The sequence below is a fragment of the Ixodes scapularis genome, unplaced genomic scaffold (assembly GCF_016920785.2).
Source record: "Ixodes scapularis isolate PalLabHiFi unplaced genomic scaffold, ASM1692078v2 PGA_scaffold0__279_contigs__length_252992795, whole genome shotgun sequence".
NCBI lineage: Eukaryota > Metazoa > Arthropoda > Arachnida > Ixodida > Ixodidae > Ixodes > Ixodes scapularis.
In genome coordinates this window covers 141,977,157-141,991,152 of record NW_024609835.1, presented here as the reverse complement: position 1 = coordinate 141,991,152, position 13,996 = coordinate 141,977,157, and the positions used below count along the sequence as shown (strand labels likewise).

Here is a 13,996-nt window from a genome sequence, read left to right as displayed (position 1 = left end):
CGGCAGATAAACAGGACAGGACTTGGGAAAGCCGTTCAAGGTGTTCCTCAAAGTTGGAAGAAGAGATTATAATGTCATCTAAGTAACATAGGCATGTTTTCCATTTTAAGCCTCGAAGGATGTTGTCGATCATGCGTTCGAAAGTCGCTGGCGTGTTGCAGAGTCCGAAGGGCATGACGTTGAACTCATATAAGCCATCCGGTGTGACGAACGCAGTTTTTTCTTTGTCCTCTTCATTAACCGGGATCTGCCAATAACCGGACCGTAAATCAAGAGATGAAAAATATTCAGCTCCCTGCAAGGAGTCCAGTGCGTCGTCAATGCGTGGCATAGGGTAAAGGTCTTTACGAGTGACTTTGTTCAGTTGGCGGTAATCGATACAAAAGCGAATGCCTCCATCCTTCTTTTTGACCAGGACTACCGGTGACGAGAATGAACTGCGTGAAGGACGAATTACACCCTTTTTCACCATTTCAGTTACATGGTCCTCGATTATGGAACGCTCTGATGGGGAAACCCTGTACGGACGACGATGAACAATAGCAGAATCTTCAATGTGGATCCGATGCTCTGTCGTGTGGGTTTGACCAAGGGCAGGTGATACGATGTCGAATATTTTTCTGTTCTGCTCTAGCAAAGATAGAAGTTGACGTTTTTTTGATTCGTCAAGATCTTGGCTAATTGTTGTATGCAGAGACAATGTTTTACAGTTCTGGGTAAGCAAAGATTTCGTTTGAGGGACGGATATAGAACACAGAGAAACGGGTGAGTGTGGTGTCGCAGTCACGACAACTGTACCCTGTGGAATGAGAACGGCTAAACGGCACTCCACCACGTTGTGAGACAGAGACAGGTTGGTCAGATGACGGTTTTTTTATCAGAGTCTGATAGCTATAGAACGTTTCAAAAAAAGGTGCCACTAATCAGCTGACGATGCCGATCGCGCCACCCACAGCCAAAAGTGACGACGACGATGTCCTTGGGCAGTGCTACGCAGAAGCGCCCTCACAATATATATATATACCATGTCCGTTATATATATATATATATATATAAATTCAATAATCACCTTCTCCCCTCTTCGTTCACAATATTACCACGGCTGCACTTGTCGATCTTCACTCATTCCCATTATATATATATATATATATATATATATATATGGTTACGAAGGAGGGTGACAGTTGAAGGATGGAAGAATAAAAGAAATGTGTATTTGGTAATATTAGTAGGAAGAAAGTAAAGCACGAGGTGAAACATTGAAAGTATTTTTTTAAATATTATATACACTAGAATTCGAGATAAACAAAGAAATTTAAACGCATGTAAACGAATACAAACAAATAAAACAAGTTTACATGCAAGACGTCATTAGTGCAAAATATTAGTGGAAAAATGAAAAAAGGGGATTTACGCTTCGAAGATATCTGCAGACGGTTCTTGTATGACTAACGTGACGAGTCGTGCAAGGAAGAAAAACGCCTCAGATGGCGTCTGCAGGCTTATATGCGGTCCAACACTGTCCAACACTGAAATTTGCTGAGAGTGTAAGAGGAGGTCTTGCGCTTGCGAGTTAATTATTTGCGTGCAATAATCTTATCTGTCATTGACTATGCCTATTAATCTCGCTTTCAGCGAGTATGCGAGTTTACTCTCTGCGGTTGGTCGCTAGTGAATATAATTGTAGGGTGCGAAACATCTTGACGTTACATTACACTTTAGGACTGCAGGTTCACTAAAAACAACTAGCGTAGCTCAGAAAATGTTTGCACGTCTACTTTCTTTTAGACTTGTCGGAGAGCCAATGTGTGGGACCTACAGACAATTCACTGCTTGGCTCTCCGAGCGTTTTGGTTAACATCAAACGCAAGTTCATTTTTTTCCTGTTTACATTAAATTAATTAAATGCTCAATAGGATAGAATCATCTGCAGAGAACTTGAAGCTTTCGTGATTGGCTAAATGTTAAATAAGTTTAGCCATCCCGCCGAGCAATTTTTCGAACAAACAGAACATTTCTGGTTCAATGAATCCTTCAAAATGGTAGCGATTTGTAGCTATGGGAGCTTCGCTGTTGCTTCACCGTTTCAGCACTTTCATGGTTAGTCCATGCGATTCCTTTGCTCAGTTTGTTTTTGCCGCTTAAAATTTGTTTCGATGAGCAAAGCTAATGTCCCTTTGACCCCCCCCCCCCCCCCCCCCCTCCCCTCCCTCCGATCCCTCTCTGATGAGAGCGTGCCTTCGGTGAGGCTCTCGCGGACAGCAAGGTCTCTGGAATTCGCTCATCAATCTCCATCGATCTCTTTATACTTTCACAATCAGCTCTCCGCTCTTATATATATATATATATATATATATATATATATATATATATATATATATATATATATATATATATATATATATATATATAGTTCAGGCAGCTGCCCAAAGGTTAGCTGCCTGAACCTAAACGTATTCATCTTCTTAGTTCTCCAAAATTTGCAGGTTTCTCAGTCTCTAAACCTTTTCAATTTATTTTGCTTGTATCCTTTTTTGAGTCGGCCCCTGTAATAGGAAACTAAATCATGCGTTCCGCGCGAACCATATATCAGCCGGCATTTCAGAGAACAATATAGAAGCGTTAATATAACGTGCAGCCTGACCAACCGGTGTGCCAGTTGATCCGGCAAGTCAGCCAAGCTTTGCCTGCATTATAGTCGCTTACGGGCTAAGAACCAAGTGGATTTTCCGTCTAGTGCGCGAGCTCTCTGCCTTTGTTACCACTTATCACTTTGTTATCACTCGCTCGTTGCACGTATACTCCAGTAAGGGCAACGAACCCGTACTGGAGGCGGAGCATATTCTGGGTTTTTAATGCTCCAGTCCCACGGCGGTCATCTTGGATGGGAACAAAATGTTTTTATTTTTTAGAATGAATACAAACACGCACACTCAAAAGTAGTTTGCTAACATAATCCTTGTGTTCTTGGAGAATCTTGGGCAGGCTATTAAAGCTATGTAGGTTAATCAGTTGACTAGAAGCAACAAATAAATTTTGCCACGGGATTCTCACTCTTCTCCTCCAATATTAAAATTTGAAAGGTGATAGTTTTGCACCACGTGCTCAGTATTGTAATAAAGGAGTGGAGGAGAGCTTCCGAAACCTTTTGTGTTCAAGTATTCTTTTTTTTCTAATAAAAATGTTTTGCGGTACAAATAAGGTTGATTAACGTTGAAGTTTGGGCTAGTTGATATTTTATGGTATTGCAGCGTTGTTGGTATTACAGTTATTATAGTTGGTATTACAGCGCTGTAATTCGTCTATACTTCTCGTTGGCGTCCGTGTATTTGCGTTGTTTTTAATTTTTAGCCATGGTACAAACAACTTATCTTTAAAAAACGATTAAAAAACCATAAAAGCCCTCGTCTACTTAATTAATATATTTCTTAGTACGCGGTGTAAAATTATCACTCACCTAACATTAACATCCAAGGAGAAAAACGTGCAGCACGTCGAGATCTTTATTCGTTCATTATTCAAATAAATATTTAATCTATGAAAATAGATTGCTTAGCCCAATGACACTGGAAATACGCTAGAAAATTTATTTTCAGTATGTATTTTTAAATTTACTTAACTAAATTATAAACTGTTTTGTACCCATTCAGGATGGCCGCCGTAGGACCGGTGTCTGAGCCTGTCGCCGACGGCTAAAGTCGTTTAAAAGTGCATTTTCTCCACCCGCTGAGCGCGGTGCTGCTGTTCATTGTTTTCAGCGTTTACATCCATTAAAAATATAGGTACAATCGGTACATGACACTAGGGTAGTTTTCTTGTGCACACTAAACACCAGTCATCAATACTCTTAATTATAATTAATTATAACCTCACAGCAAGAATAAAATGTTCATAATATTGTCAGGTTCACTTACAACAGGCCCGCTTTTATTGTTTTAATTAATTAACAACTTCTTCAATTCGCAGATTTATCTAAATGGGAAAAGGTGGGTCTAAGCGCTGGTGCAAAACGAAAATGTTAATACTTGTATCAGTAATTTATTTATTTGTTTAGTTTTCTCCCTTTAATTAAGACGTTTTGTTAAAACGCAAGACTGAAATAAAAAGTTGGAGCGTACGTTGCCAGTTTTTCTGCAGACTCTTTTCATTTGCGAGACTGATATAGGAAGTGTCCTATTTTCAGTCTATGCTGCTCCCTTATTCTAGTATCGAGAGCAGGTCTGCCTCAATTTTCGTGCATGTGGCTCGCCGAATGTACCCTGAAAGCAAGAGTCTGAAATTGCGCGGTAAAATTGTATTCTCCGCAATAAAGAGACTAGGAAAGCACGAAGAGAAGTTGAGGAAGAGCTCGGTCCTGGAAGACATTTTCTATTACAGGCTGAGGGGCGAGTAGCAAAAATGAGTGGAAGAAAATGAGTCGAAGGAAAGCATCGATACGCATCTTCTTTGTCTTGAATCCTTTGTTGTTTTGCTCCTACGATGTGAATGCGTTGTTTCGGACAATGGAGAGTCTGCATTGCTTGGAAAAGGGATTTATCCAGGATGTTTGGCCTGGTGAGATGTAGCAAATATCTGGGAGCTCTCGGAGCGGGGGGGGGGGGGGGGGGGGGTATATTCTAGGCTTGTGTATTTTGTATAGGAAAGTATTTGGGGGGGGGGGGGGGGGTGGCTGAAATTACTGAAAAGGGTACAAGGAATACCCGATTCAAAATGACAGTGTTTGCATGTTTAGCTTTGGATGTTTGCCAGCCCGTCACCACCGAGACCAAGGGTTTCTCTCATGTACAAATTGCACGAAATATGCACTATGAAGAACGTGACTTTAAATGTAAAAATTAAAGAAAAAGAAATAACCATGTTGAATTTACCTGAAACTGGGGTAGAGAGGAAACATCAAAACGTAGAAGGGAGAGAAAAAAGACAGAATGACGTTGTACTGTTTTTGTCTGTCCCTTGTTCGTGTTAATGTTTCTTCTCTACCCCAGTCTCAGGCTAATTCAACATGGTTAATATTCACCAGCTCGCCTGCACCCTTATGATGTTTTTCAAGAAATAACCAGTTCAATTTTTGTGTATAAGAAATCGTGGATCCATCCAGGCAGTAAAAGGTACTAAAAAGAGTCGAGAGAAATAAAAGACTAAATGAGAAATTGTTGACTACTCCTTTTTGCTCCACTAATAAGTTGTTCATGTACCCCGCTGCATACCATCTGAGAAAATAGTAAAATACAAAACTGAAAAAAAAAACTGGAGGAATTTTAAAATGCTTATGAAAACATTTTCTGAAAGGGTATATATACACTCAACTACATACTGAAAATGTGAACTTTTTATGCTTTTATCTAGAATTACAGTATAAATTTCACTCCTTGACTGCGCCTGTTTCTTATTGTTTGTCATTTTGAGGCGACCTGGATGACTGTTAGCCATTTTTTCTCCAGATCTTCGTGACCAACCAAACGCACATCTCGTATTGAATGGCTTATTTATACTGTCGTTTTCCTACAGCCTCAAAAATAAGTTGACGTCGTGGGCGTTGGTTTGTTCCCCCTGTCAGCCTATGGCGTTCACACTACTCGAACATCATAGAAGAGACGGTGTCTGCACACATGACGACAGAATCATCCCGCCTCAAGCATATCTTGGAAGCGTGCTTGCATCATATATGCTTCGAAAGCAGACAGATTTTGCATGACCAACGGGACAGTCATACGAGAAAGAGGAGGCCTTGTCAGGCTTCGTGCCTTTGGCCTTAGGCCCCCTCTGTGAACCGAATCCGCTGAAACAAAGGAAGGAAGAAAAAGGAGAAAGACACCTCAGACCGTGTCTGCAAACTGTCTTTTGTAGCAGTGTGACCTCGGCTTTGTGTTTGTCATTGTGTTTTGCCTTCAGGTACATGTTTTCTATCGGGCTATTTTTTGGGTTCTTCATTCTGATTCGAAAGCCCTGTCCTACGAGGCCTTCTACGAAAGTGTCGCAGTATTTGTAAATAAATTCATAACCGCGTAAATATTCGCGCAGGCAGCACGACACTCTCCTTAGTTTGCCCATGAACCAATTACAGACTACGTGCTGCTTATGTATTTATTTTGACGCTACATGACGCTACCTAGGGATCGAACCACCGCTCGTGTACAGGAAATTAAACGCATATCGACCTCACCAAGCGGTTAATAACGTTCATTGTCCCTTAAGCAATGGCTGTCAGTTAAAGGAAGCTGGAATCGAAAATAGCTCTGATCTCCTCGTCGTGTTCCATTTACCTGTCTACGAAAAAAGTACTAAACCTGATTCGGATTTCTTTCTTTCTTTTTTTCCATCCTCGGATTACAAGTTTCGTAGTTTTCGCACTTTCTTGGGACTGAGTGGGTTCCACAGCGTCAATTTCTTACAGCAGCAGCCTAAATATAGTTTCAGATATGCCAATCCTGTGTGAAAGGCGAGACATTGTATTGCGTGTGTCGGAGAGTTGAACGTTGAAACACGAACACCTGCGCGCAAATACTTGCATATTGAGGTCCACGGAGGAAACTGAACCGCGAGGTCAAAGACGATTTTGAAATATATTGTAAAACTTTATTTAAATTGTTTCGTGCATTTTTATTTATTTATTTATTTATTTTAATTTTCTGATCCGCCGGTGAAGTAAGAGGTGGATGGATCCTCGAAGGGGGCAAACGTACAGCCCAGAAACTTGCGTGTGCACTTTCGTTATGGCACGTGCTTTGTGTGCTTTGCGCGCTTTTCCAACACGACCTAGAGTAATCAAAGCCTCGTGCACTAGAATCTTTACGTCGACGTCATCGCAGTAAAATTGAGCGAAGACACAGATTAGACACGAGTGCTGCGAATCAACAAGTCGAAGGACACGCTCGGCACCGATGCTCAAGTCCAGTTGCTGAGTTGGCGCCATCCTACTGTGATGGTGTTTCCCGGACGAAGAGGAGCATGATGGTCGCAGGCATAGGGGGAAAGCTTACAATTTTCCGGGTGCGGGTCTTGATTATTCTAGCTTCGTGTCGGTATACAGCCCAGAATGTCGCGTTTGCACTTCCCGTGCTTTGCGGGCATTGCGCGCTTTTGCAACGTGCTTTGCGTTTTGAGATACCAACGCATGTCACTCTATTGAATGCAGAACGCGTCCCCGGAGGTGGTCAAGGTGTTGGTGGGGAACAAGTGCGACGCCACGCACATTAGGCAGATCGAGAAAGAGCGGGGGGAAAAGGTGCGTTCATTTTTCTCTCCCGTGCACTTATCTCATGCGAGCCTTTTGAGTGTCGCGCTTATTCATGAAAATCTTTTCATTGCCAGAATTTGCACCGTGCAATTTCTTGCACACGGTGTCCAACGAAATATGGGACGATCGAAACACTTTATTATAAGATCTTCATAAATGTTGCTGCTTTTAACAATTTTTACGTAAATTCAACGTAACTTATAATGTTATTGTTGTTTTGAAATCTAATAACAACGAACACGTACGACTAATATGCCCACTACCGTTAAAACACACTCTTGCAATACTACAATCATAAAAACTGCAAGACGAACTGCTGCCAAATGGGGGAACATAAAAACAGACACCGACGCAAGTTAAAAATTATACGGTCTAAATAAAGTGTAGACGGTTCGGTCGGTCCTTGTTTGAATTCGGGGCTGGGGACGAAAATATAACTAAACTAAAAAGAGCAAGAATCTTTTCAGCCTTTGTTGTGTTTTTGGTATGCCATTAGCGAGTGCTACAAGAGGTTATGCATATAAATTGTCAATACAAAAAAAAAAAAAAACGTTTGACGCTCCCTTTTTGCTTTAGCTTATCTATGACCTCCTAAATACCCTTGATAACCAATAGATAACTATAGTCGGTGACAGGTTAAAAGTTCAAGGGGATTCTCTTTCCATCCCCTTCCACTTTAGCAGAGCGAACGCTGGGAAGGAGGTCGCCTCTTCTTCTGCGTACGCTCTGCTAAAGTGGAAAGAAGTGGGAGAAGCTTTCCCTGAACTCTTCAGCGCATTCACACAGTTGCGTTCGAGTGCGACCGCAACCACTTGCGCCTCGTCAAGACTGCTTGCGTCGAACTGTTCCAATGGCGCCCCTTTCTGCGAGCCAGTGGGAAGGCGCTGTGCAGCGCGTCGGATGAAGCGCAACGCTGTCGACACAACTGTGTGAACGAACCTTTGACCTGTCACCGACAATGCGGGATTCTAACGAAGAAAGCGTCGGTCAGAAAGAATACATCACTAACAGCTTAAGAAACAAAGGCCGTGACTACCATTACTATGTTCTTGATTTCGTGATTGGTTCTTCGACGTTTTTATCGACCAACGCCGCAATCTGATTGGCTGTGGAGCGTTAATGAGATACACGGGTCGCCACGCCCTACGTATTTTAAGCTGTCAGTGGCTATATATAGACCAACGTTGATATAGACCAATTCAACCCTCTGACGTCATGCCACTGCGGTGGCGCTGCTATCGTCACTGCGCATGCGCGGATGCTTCACCTCAAGCGAATCTGGTGTGTACGCACTCGGAATGCCCATACCCAGAGCCCCTTCCCATACCCGGTGTGCGGGCAAAGGCAGGTTTGTTTGCGGACAGTGTGTTCGTTGGTCGATAGTTCGGAGGAAAGGCTAATCTGTTTCCTACCCACATCATCGCGCGTGCCTCAACAGCACGTGTCAAAAGGAAAGGTCGACACCGTACGTGTGCATAACCAGAGTCACGATTGTCAAATAAAGCCAGCCGGCTTATCGCGATGACAGAATCAACGCCTCACGCGTTCCGTGCACGATACACGACAGCAACAAACCTGCTTCAAGTACGGCCTTATCATTTCATTCTGCTCACGCTGTTTGTCGACGACATCACTGGACGCGATTAACGCTGTTTCGGGACAGGAAGCACTTTAGCTGTCGGTATCCCCTTTCTGATATCGAACACGGGCTTTCGTTGTCTCCCAACACATTTGTCCTGACGAGAACTTCCTCTAGTGGACACCCACACCTCCTATCCGCCTCGGCGGCTCTGAGCCAGAGTTCGTGCTTGCGAATCCCTCGTTCAGTGATCAAATTCCGGCCGTGAGGCTGATTTTGCCTGCACGTCTGGCGAAGGCCCAATGCTGGCAAGGTATCGTGTAAAGGATGTTTCGATTGCATGTTCAGCGAGTCCAGGCGGCCTAAATAAATCCTAGGTTTTTCGCTCGGGAGTCTCCAGATCATCAGCTTGAAGTCATCAAGCGTCCGCATTTAGAGAGAGAGAGAGAATTCCAGCACACTCAGTAGTACCTAACGCGAATGACACTTTGAATTACCAAATTTTCCCCAGAATGAAAAAAAAAAAAAGGTAAACAAAACGCTACTTTACGCTCGTCGATAGTAAATAAAAGAGGCTCACAATTTCGGTTTCCGAAAAATCTTAAAGTAAGAAGTAAACAAAAAGCAATTTACAACGTTCGTGTTTAGAGAGCGTAAAGTCGGGCTGCCTTTTGAGATATTGCGACACTGGTTCACGCAGCAGACGAGAGATTTAGCGAGTGCTGCACGACTTTTAACCCGGGGTCTTTATTGTGCACAATGTAATAGCAACAGAGTACGAAATAACAAGCAGAAATGTAAAGCACAATCCCCAATCACGGCAGAAAACTTCACGGGAAAGTCGACTTCTTGCATTAACAACAATGGGTGTGATATCTCGAAGTATAAAGTAAAATTTCGTGCCCCTGGCACGAAGGATAAAAAACAAAAACGAACAAAGCACATGGCCCAAAAAAAAATCACGTAGTTAATAATATTTCACCACACGTAACAACGCATACATAGGTAGCACGCTTAAAGGCCACACAGCGCAACGACACGAAGAAAGTAAGAGGAGACTGACAACGCTGTCTGTCAGTCCTCTTTTAGTTCGTCCTTGTTGTTGCGCTGCTTGTACTTTTAAGAACGAACTACCAACTGTAAGCCATCTGAGCGCTGCGTTTACTGTCGAAGTTTAACTTCTCTTTAGCTTGGGTCTGGTCGGCTTCGACCGATGATTGCTCTGATATCGAGGGTCGGTGCGCAGCACTCCGTGTCATTAAACGCTTGTCATCTTCGCACCTGCCCCTGTTCAGATGGCGGAGAGCTTCGACATCCCGTTCTTCGAGTGCAGCTGCAAGCAGAACATCAACATCCAGGAGGCCTTCGTCACCCTCGCCAGGAAGATCCGAGAGCAGAGGGAACAGAGGGTGATCATCTCTCCGCTAGTACCGTATTCCTCTTTTCGTTTTTTTATCCTTGTCTTTCATTTGCATTCCTCGCTCGCCCTTTCTTTCTTTCTTTTAGCGCATACCATGTTTTATCAGCCAAGCTACCCGAGAAAACTGTCAGGAAGAACCGTCACGAAGGATTGTAACGTCAGCGTAACGTCACGTGACACCATATGACGTCGGGTGACGTCATGTAAAGCCACACACATACATAGCATGTGCCCAACTCTCTCCGGTTTTTGCCAGCATAATCAAATTATATGATTTTATTTCATGCTTTTTTATGGTACAATAAATGTTGTTTTGCAAGCTTGGGGGAAAATGCATACGCCACAAGCTAAGGTCCGTCCGCTGCAACTAATGCGTCTGGTGTTGTTATTTTACTTTTTTTTATGTCAACCGTTAGGCAGTGTAGGTAGACTAGAACCAGAAATAATCAGAAAATCAGATAGAATCAGACGGGGGATCGAATAATGAAAGAGAGAATCATAGAGTGAACCATAAAATCAGAGGGAACAAAACCAGAATAAAATCAAAATAGAATCAGAATGAGCGAATAAAATAGAATCAGAACAGGTAAGGACGAAACATGAGTTCGCTATTCAACGTTTTGTGATATCAACTTCTGACAACTTTTTTATGTTGTTTTTATTTTTGGTCTAACTATTCTTGAAACACATGGGCAGACAAGTAAGCCATTTAAGTTCATACTACGTCACGCACAAAACAGAAATTTCGTTTCATCTGTGTCAGTCCAAGAAACATATTTACTCGTTTCTTGTGCCCCGCTGTTTGCTTTTTTCCACGCGAAACGTTCTTTGGCTCGGTGTTCGGCATTTTGTAAAACCCAAAAGTAAAGCATAGATAAAAGCGTGGCCGCGAGGCCCGACATTGATTGGTTGACGAGTGGGAGAGGAGGAGTGAGGTTCTCGACGCGAATTGGTTAACGGGGAGGTCATGTGACCAGAGGTGGAGTGACGAGAAGAGGAAGGCGAAAAGGTGAGGTGGGAGAGGAGGACGGGATTAGAAGATTCTGGAAGATCAGCAGGTTGATAATTTCAAGTGCACATATTCCACGCGTTTATTTGTCTGATGAAGAGCGCTGTGAACGTAGGCGTCTGACTGAACAGGCTAGACGTGCTGCTGGACGATGATATAAACGTTTGGCATGCTGGGACGTTCCACATATGCCACACAATTGCCTAGTGATTTGCCACTAATTGGTTTACGCATTGTATTGTCAATTTTACGCGAGAATAAACTTCTAAACGTCGATGTAAAGTTGAAAAAATAAACGATGATTTAAGTCGAATCGTGAGACAAGATAAACGCCAGAAACCAAAAATTGTAAATAGAGCGTGTCGTTCTACTTAGTTGCGCCATTTCGAGTTTCAAACTCCGATGAAAAAGAAACATTACTTCATGTTAGAAATTGCAACAAAGCATGCCTCGCATAATCAAAATTGTCACGCGAGCTGGTTTATATGCATTCGACGTATGGGAAGGGAAGTGCTCGAAAAGCGAAGTATATCCAAGGAAGGCATGTTTCGTTCTGAGCGTTCGTTTGCGTTCGTCCTTGCTTTTCAGGTGTTGCTGTCTTACCAAGTTTTTTCGTCGGTTTACGTCGCTTCCAGACGCTGGCGCAGGCTGAGGTTTTTCTTGGCGTTAAAAATTCCCCCAGCTCCCTTGTTTTATAATACGGAATAGACTTTTCTCAAAAGTCCGCGCAACGAACGTCCATTTCTCGCGTGTCCTCGGTCCGAGGTTTTTCTTGACGTTGAAAATTCCCCCAGCTCTTCTGGTTTAATGCGGAATATAACCTTTTCAAAAGTCAGCGTTAGCGCCTGTCTGGCATAGCTTGATCACATGTACTAGCATGTGTTGGACATGAGCGCTGCGTCAGCGATCGGCGAGGACTGGGATCCAATCACGCGCTTCATGTCCAAGCAATGGCGACCGCCGATGCTGCTAGATGGCCTTTTGAAAAGGATCTATTGCATTCTTATTTACTGAAGCTGACATTGACTCAGCCTTGAAAAGAGAGTTGGCCGACTGACAAACACCCCTGCCGAGAGCTTGCCGACCACGCAATGCAACTGTAAACAAAAGGAGAAAAAAAAAAAGGAAAGACCTTTACAAATCTTTGTAACGCCAAATTAGAGCGCAGCTCTTGAGGAGGAGGAGGAGGAGGGGAGGGGAGGGTATGCCCGTGTGACGTCACGCGGTTACGCCGACGACGATGGCGATGTCGCTCAACCCGGAAACGGGCGTCTAAAAACTGCGCTATGAAAAAAAAAAAAAAAAAAAGAAACAACAGAAGAGGCAGGAGAGAAAACTTCGAGACCGTTCGAAAATATTATGCCAGCTGTGAAAGTTCTAAAAAGAAGAACGAAAAGAAGAAAAAAATATTCCGAGGACACCTAAGCACTTTTAACGAGTTGTGAATGCGAAAGCATGAATGTCGTTCTTCACGGCATTCATGGAACTATACCGCGTACCAGCCGATTGGAGGTTATCCATCAATTCGCTGCTAAAATTAGAAGCTTTTCTTTATAAAACAGGGGAATTTAGGTGCCATTTGGAGCGGCTTCAAAAGCTGATAACCATAATAGAAAAACCCAGGAACAAGGACCTAAAAAGGACAAAAACAGCACCGTCTCAGACGGTGTTGTTCTTGTCCTTTTTAGCTCCTTGTCTCTGGGTTTTTCTACTATCATTCGTCGCCAGCTCGCCCGCGTTTTTACTCTAATTTTTCTAAAAGCTGATAGCGCCGGTTTGCTCCATGGGACACTTAATGCTTTCGCCTTAAAAACAGTACAAAGGTATAGAACGCGGTGACGCTAGACACGGCGTCGTATGGCTAAAAGTCTGAAACTGGAGTTAGGGGTTGTGCGTTCTTCTTAAAATGCAGTTCTGCATATGAGGGTTTGACCAATAGATCGAAATATTACTGATATATACATATATTGTTTTATATAAATCGGTTTATAGTAAGTTCGAGCGCAGCCAATGCTATATACGAGTCGACGAGACCAATCAAGTTATGTCCAAAGCGCAACGCGTTCGTCGTTTTCTAGACATTTGCTAACGCCGGCGAAGCCAATCCGCGTCAGTACATGCTCCCTGACCTGGCGCTTTTCGCCTGTGCGTCTGTGTTGGTAGCACGTCTTCTCGCCGTTGGCTGCGCTCGGACTCGTGGTGAAACGAAATAGGGTGTTCCTTCAATGTTCTGTGATGATGGTGGCACAAGAGGCCCTGCGCCTTAAACGAAACCTCGTTTCTTTTTTTTTCTTTTTTTTTCTTTTCTTTTTTTTATTCAGAAAAAGCACACCCACAGAAAAAAGGAAATAAGTGCATGAGCACAGTGATATTGCACTTTTGGCGCTGTTCGATTGGCTCGTAAGCTCCGAGCGTTGGCCACTCTTCGACATTCGCTATCTTATAGAATGACTTGCACTTTCCACGATGTCAGTTGTTCCGCCATTGTGCAGGGGTTCCGACCTTCGAATAATCGGCACGCGATTTCTGAAAGTGGTATTTTACTTCGTGTCCTCTTCGTTTGCGCGCTGCGTTCAATTTTTGCGAAACAATTGTTTTGTTGTGGTATCTCAATGCAATGAGTGCTAGATTGCAAATACGAATTTTTGTGAACTCGCCCACTAGACAAATAAAAAAATAACTTACTCTTAATTCGTTTTACGTTGCGTAAGCAATCTTATGAGGAATGACACGGCAAGTATGCCAAAGAAA

The 13,996-nt window shown here is 43.1% G+C and overlaps 1 protein-coding gene across 2 annotated transcripts in view; it reads left to right on the top strand.

The window, feature by feature from the left end:
- LOC8039313 (ras-related protein Rab-8A) overlaps positions 1-13,996 on the top strand; it is a 180,136-nt gene that overhangs the window by 155,494 nt on the left and 10,646 nt on the right. Inside the window, exons 5-6 of one of the 2 annotated variants that reach the window (XM_042289998.1) lie at positions 7,136-7,225; positions 10,112-10,225. In XM_042289998.1, coding sequence (XP_042145932.1) covers positions 7,136-7,225; positions 10,112-10,225 — 204 coding nt within the window. Of the gene's footprint in view, positions 1-7,135; positions 7,226-10,111; positions 10,244-13,996 lie in introns of both variants that reach the window. The other variant, XM_042289995.1, reaches the window with a different exon arrangement.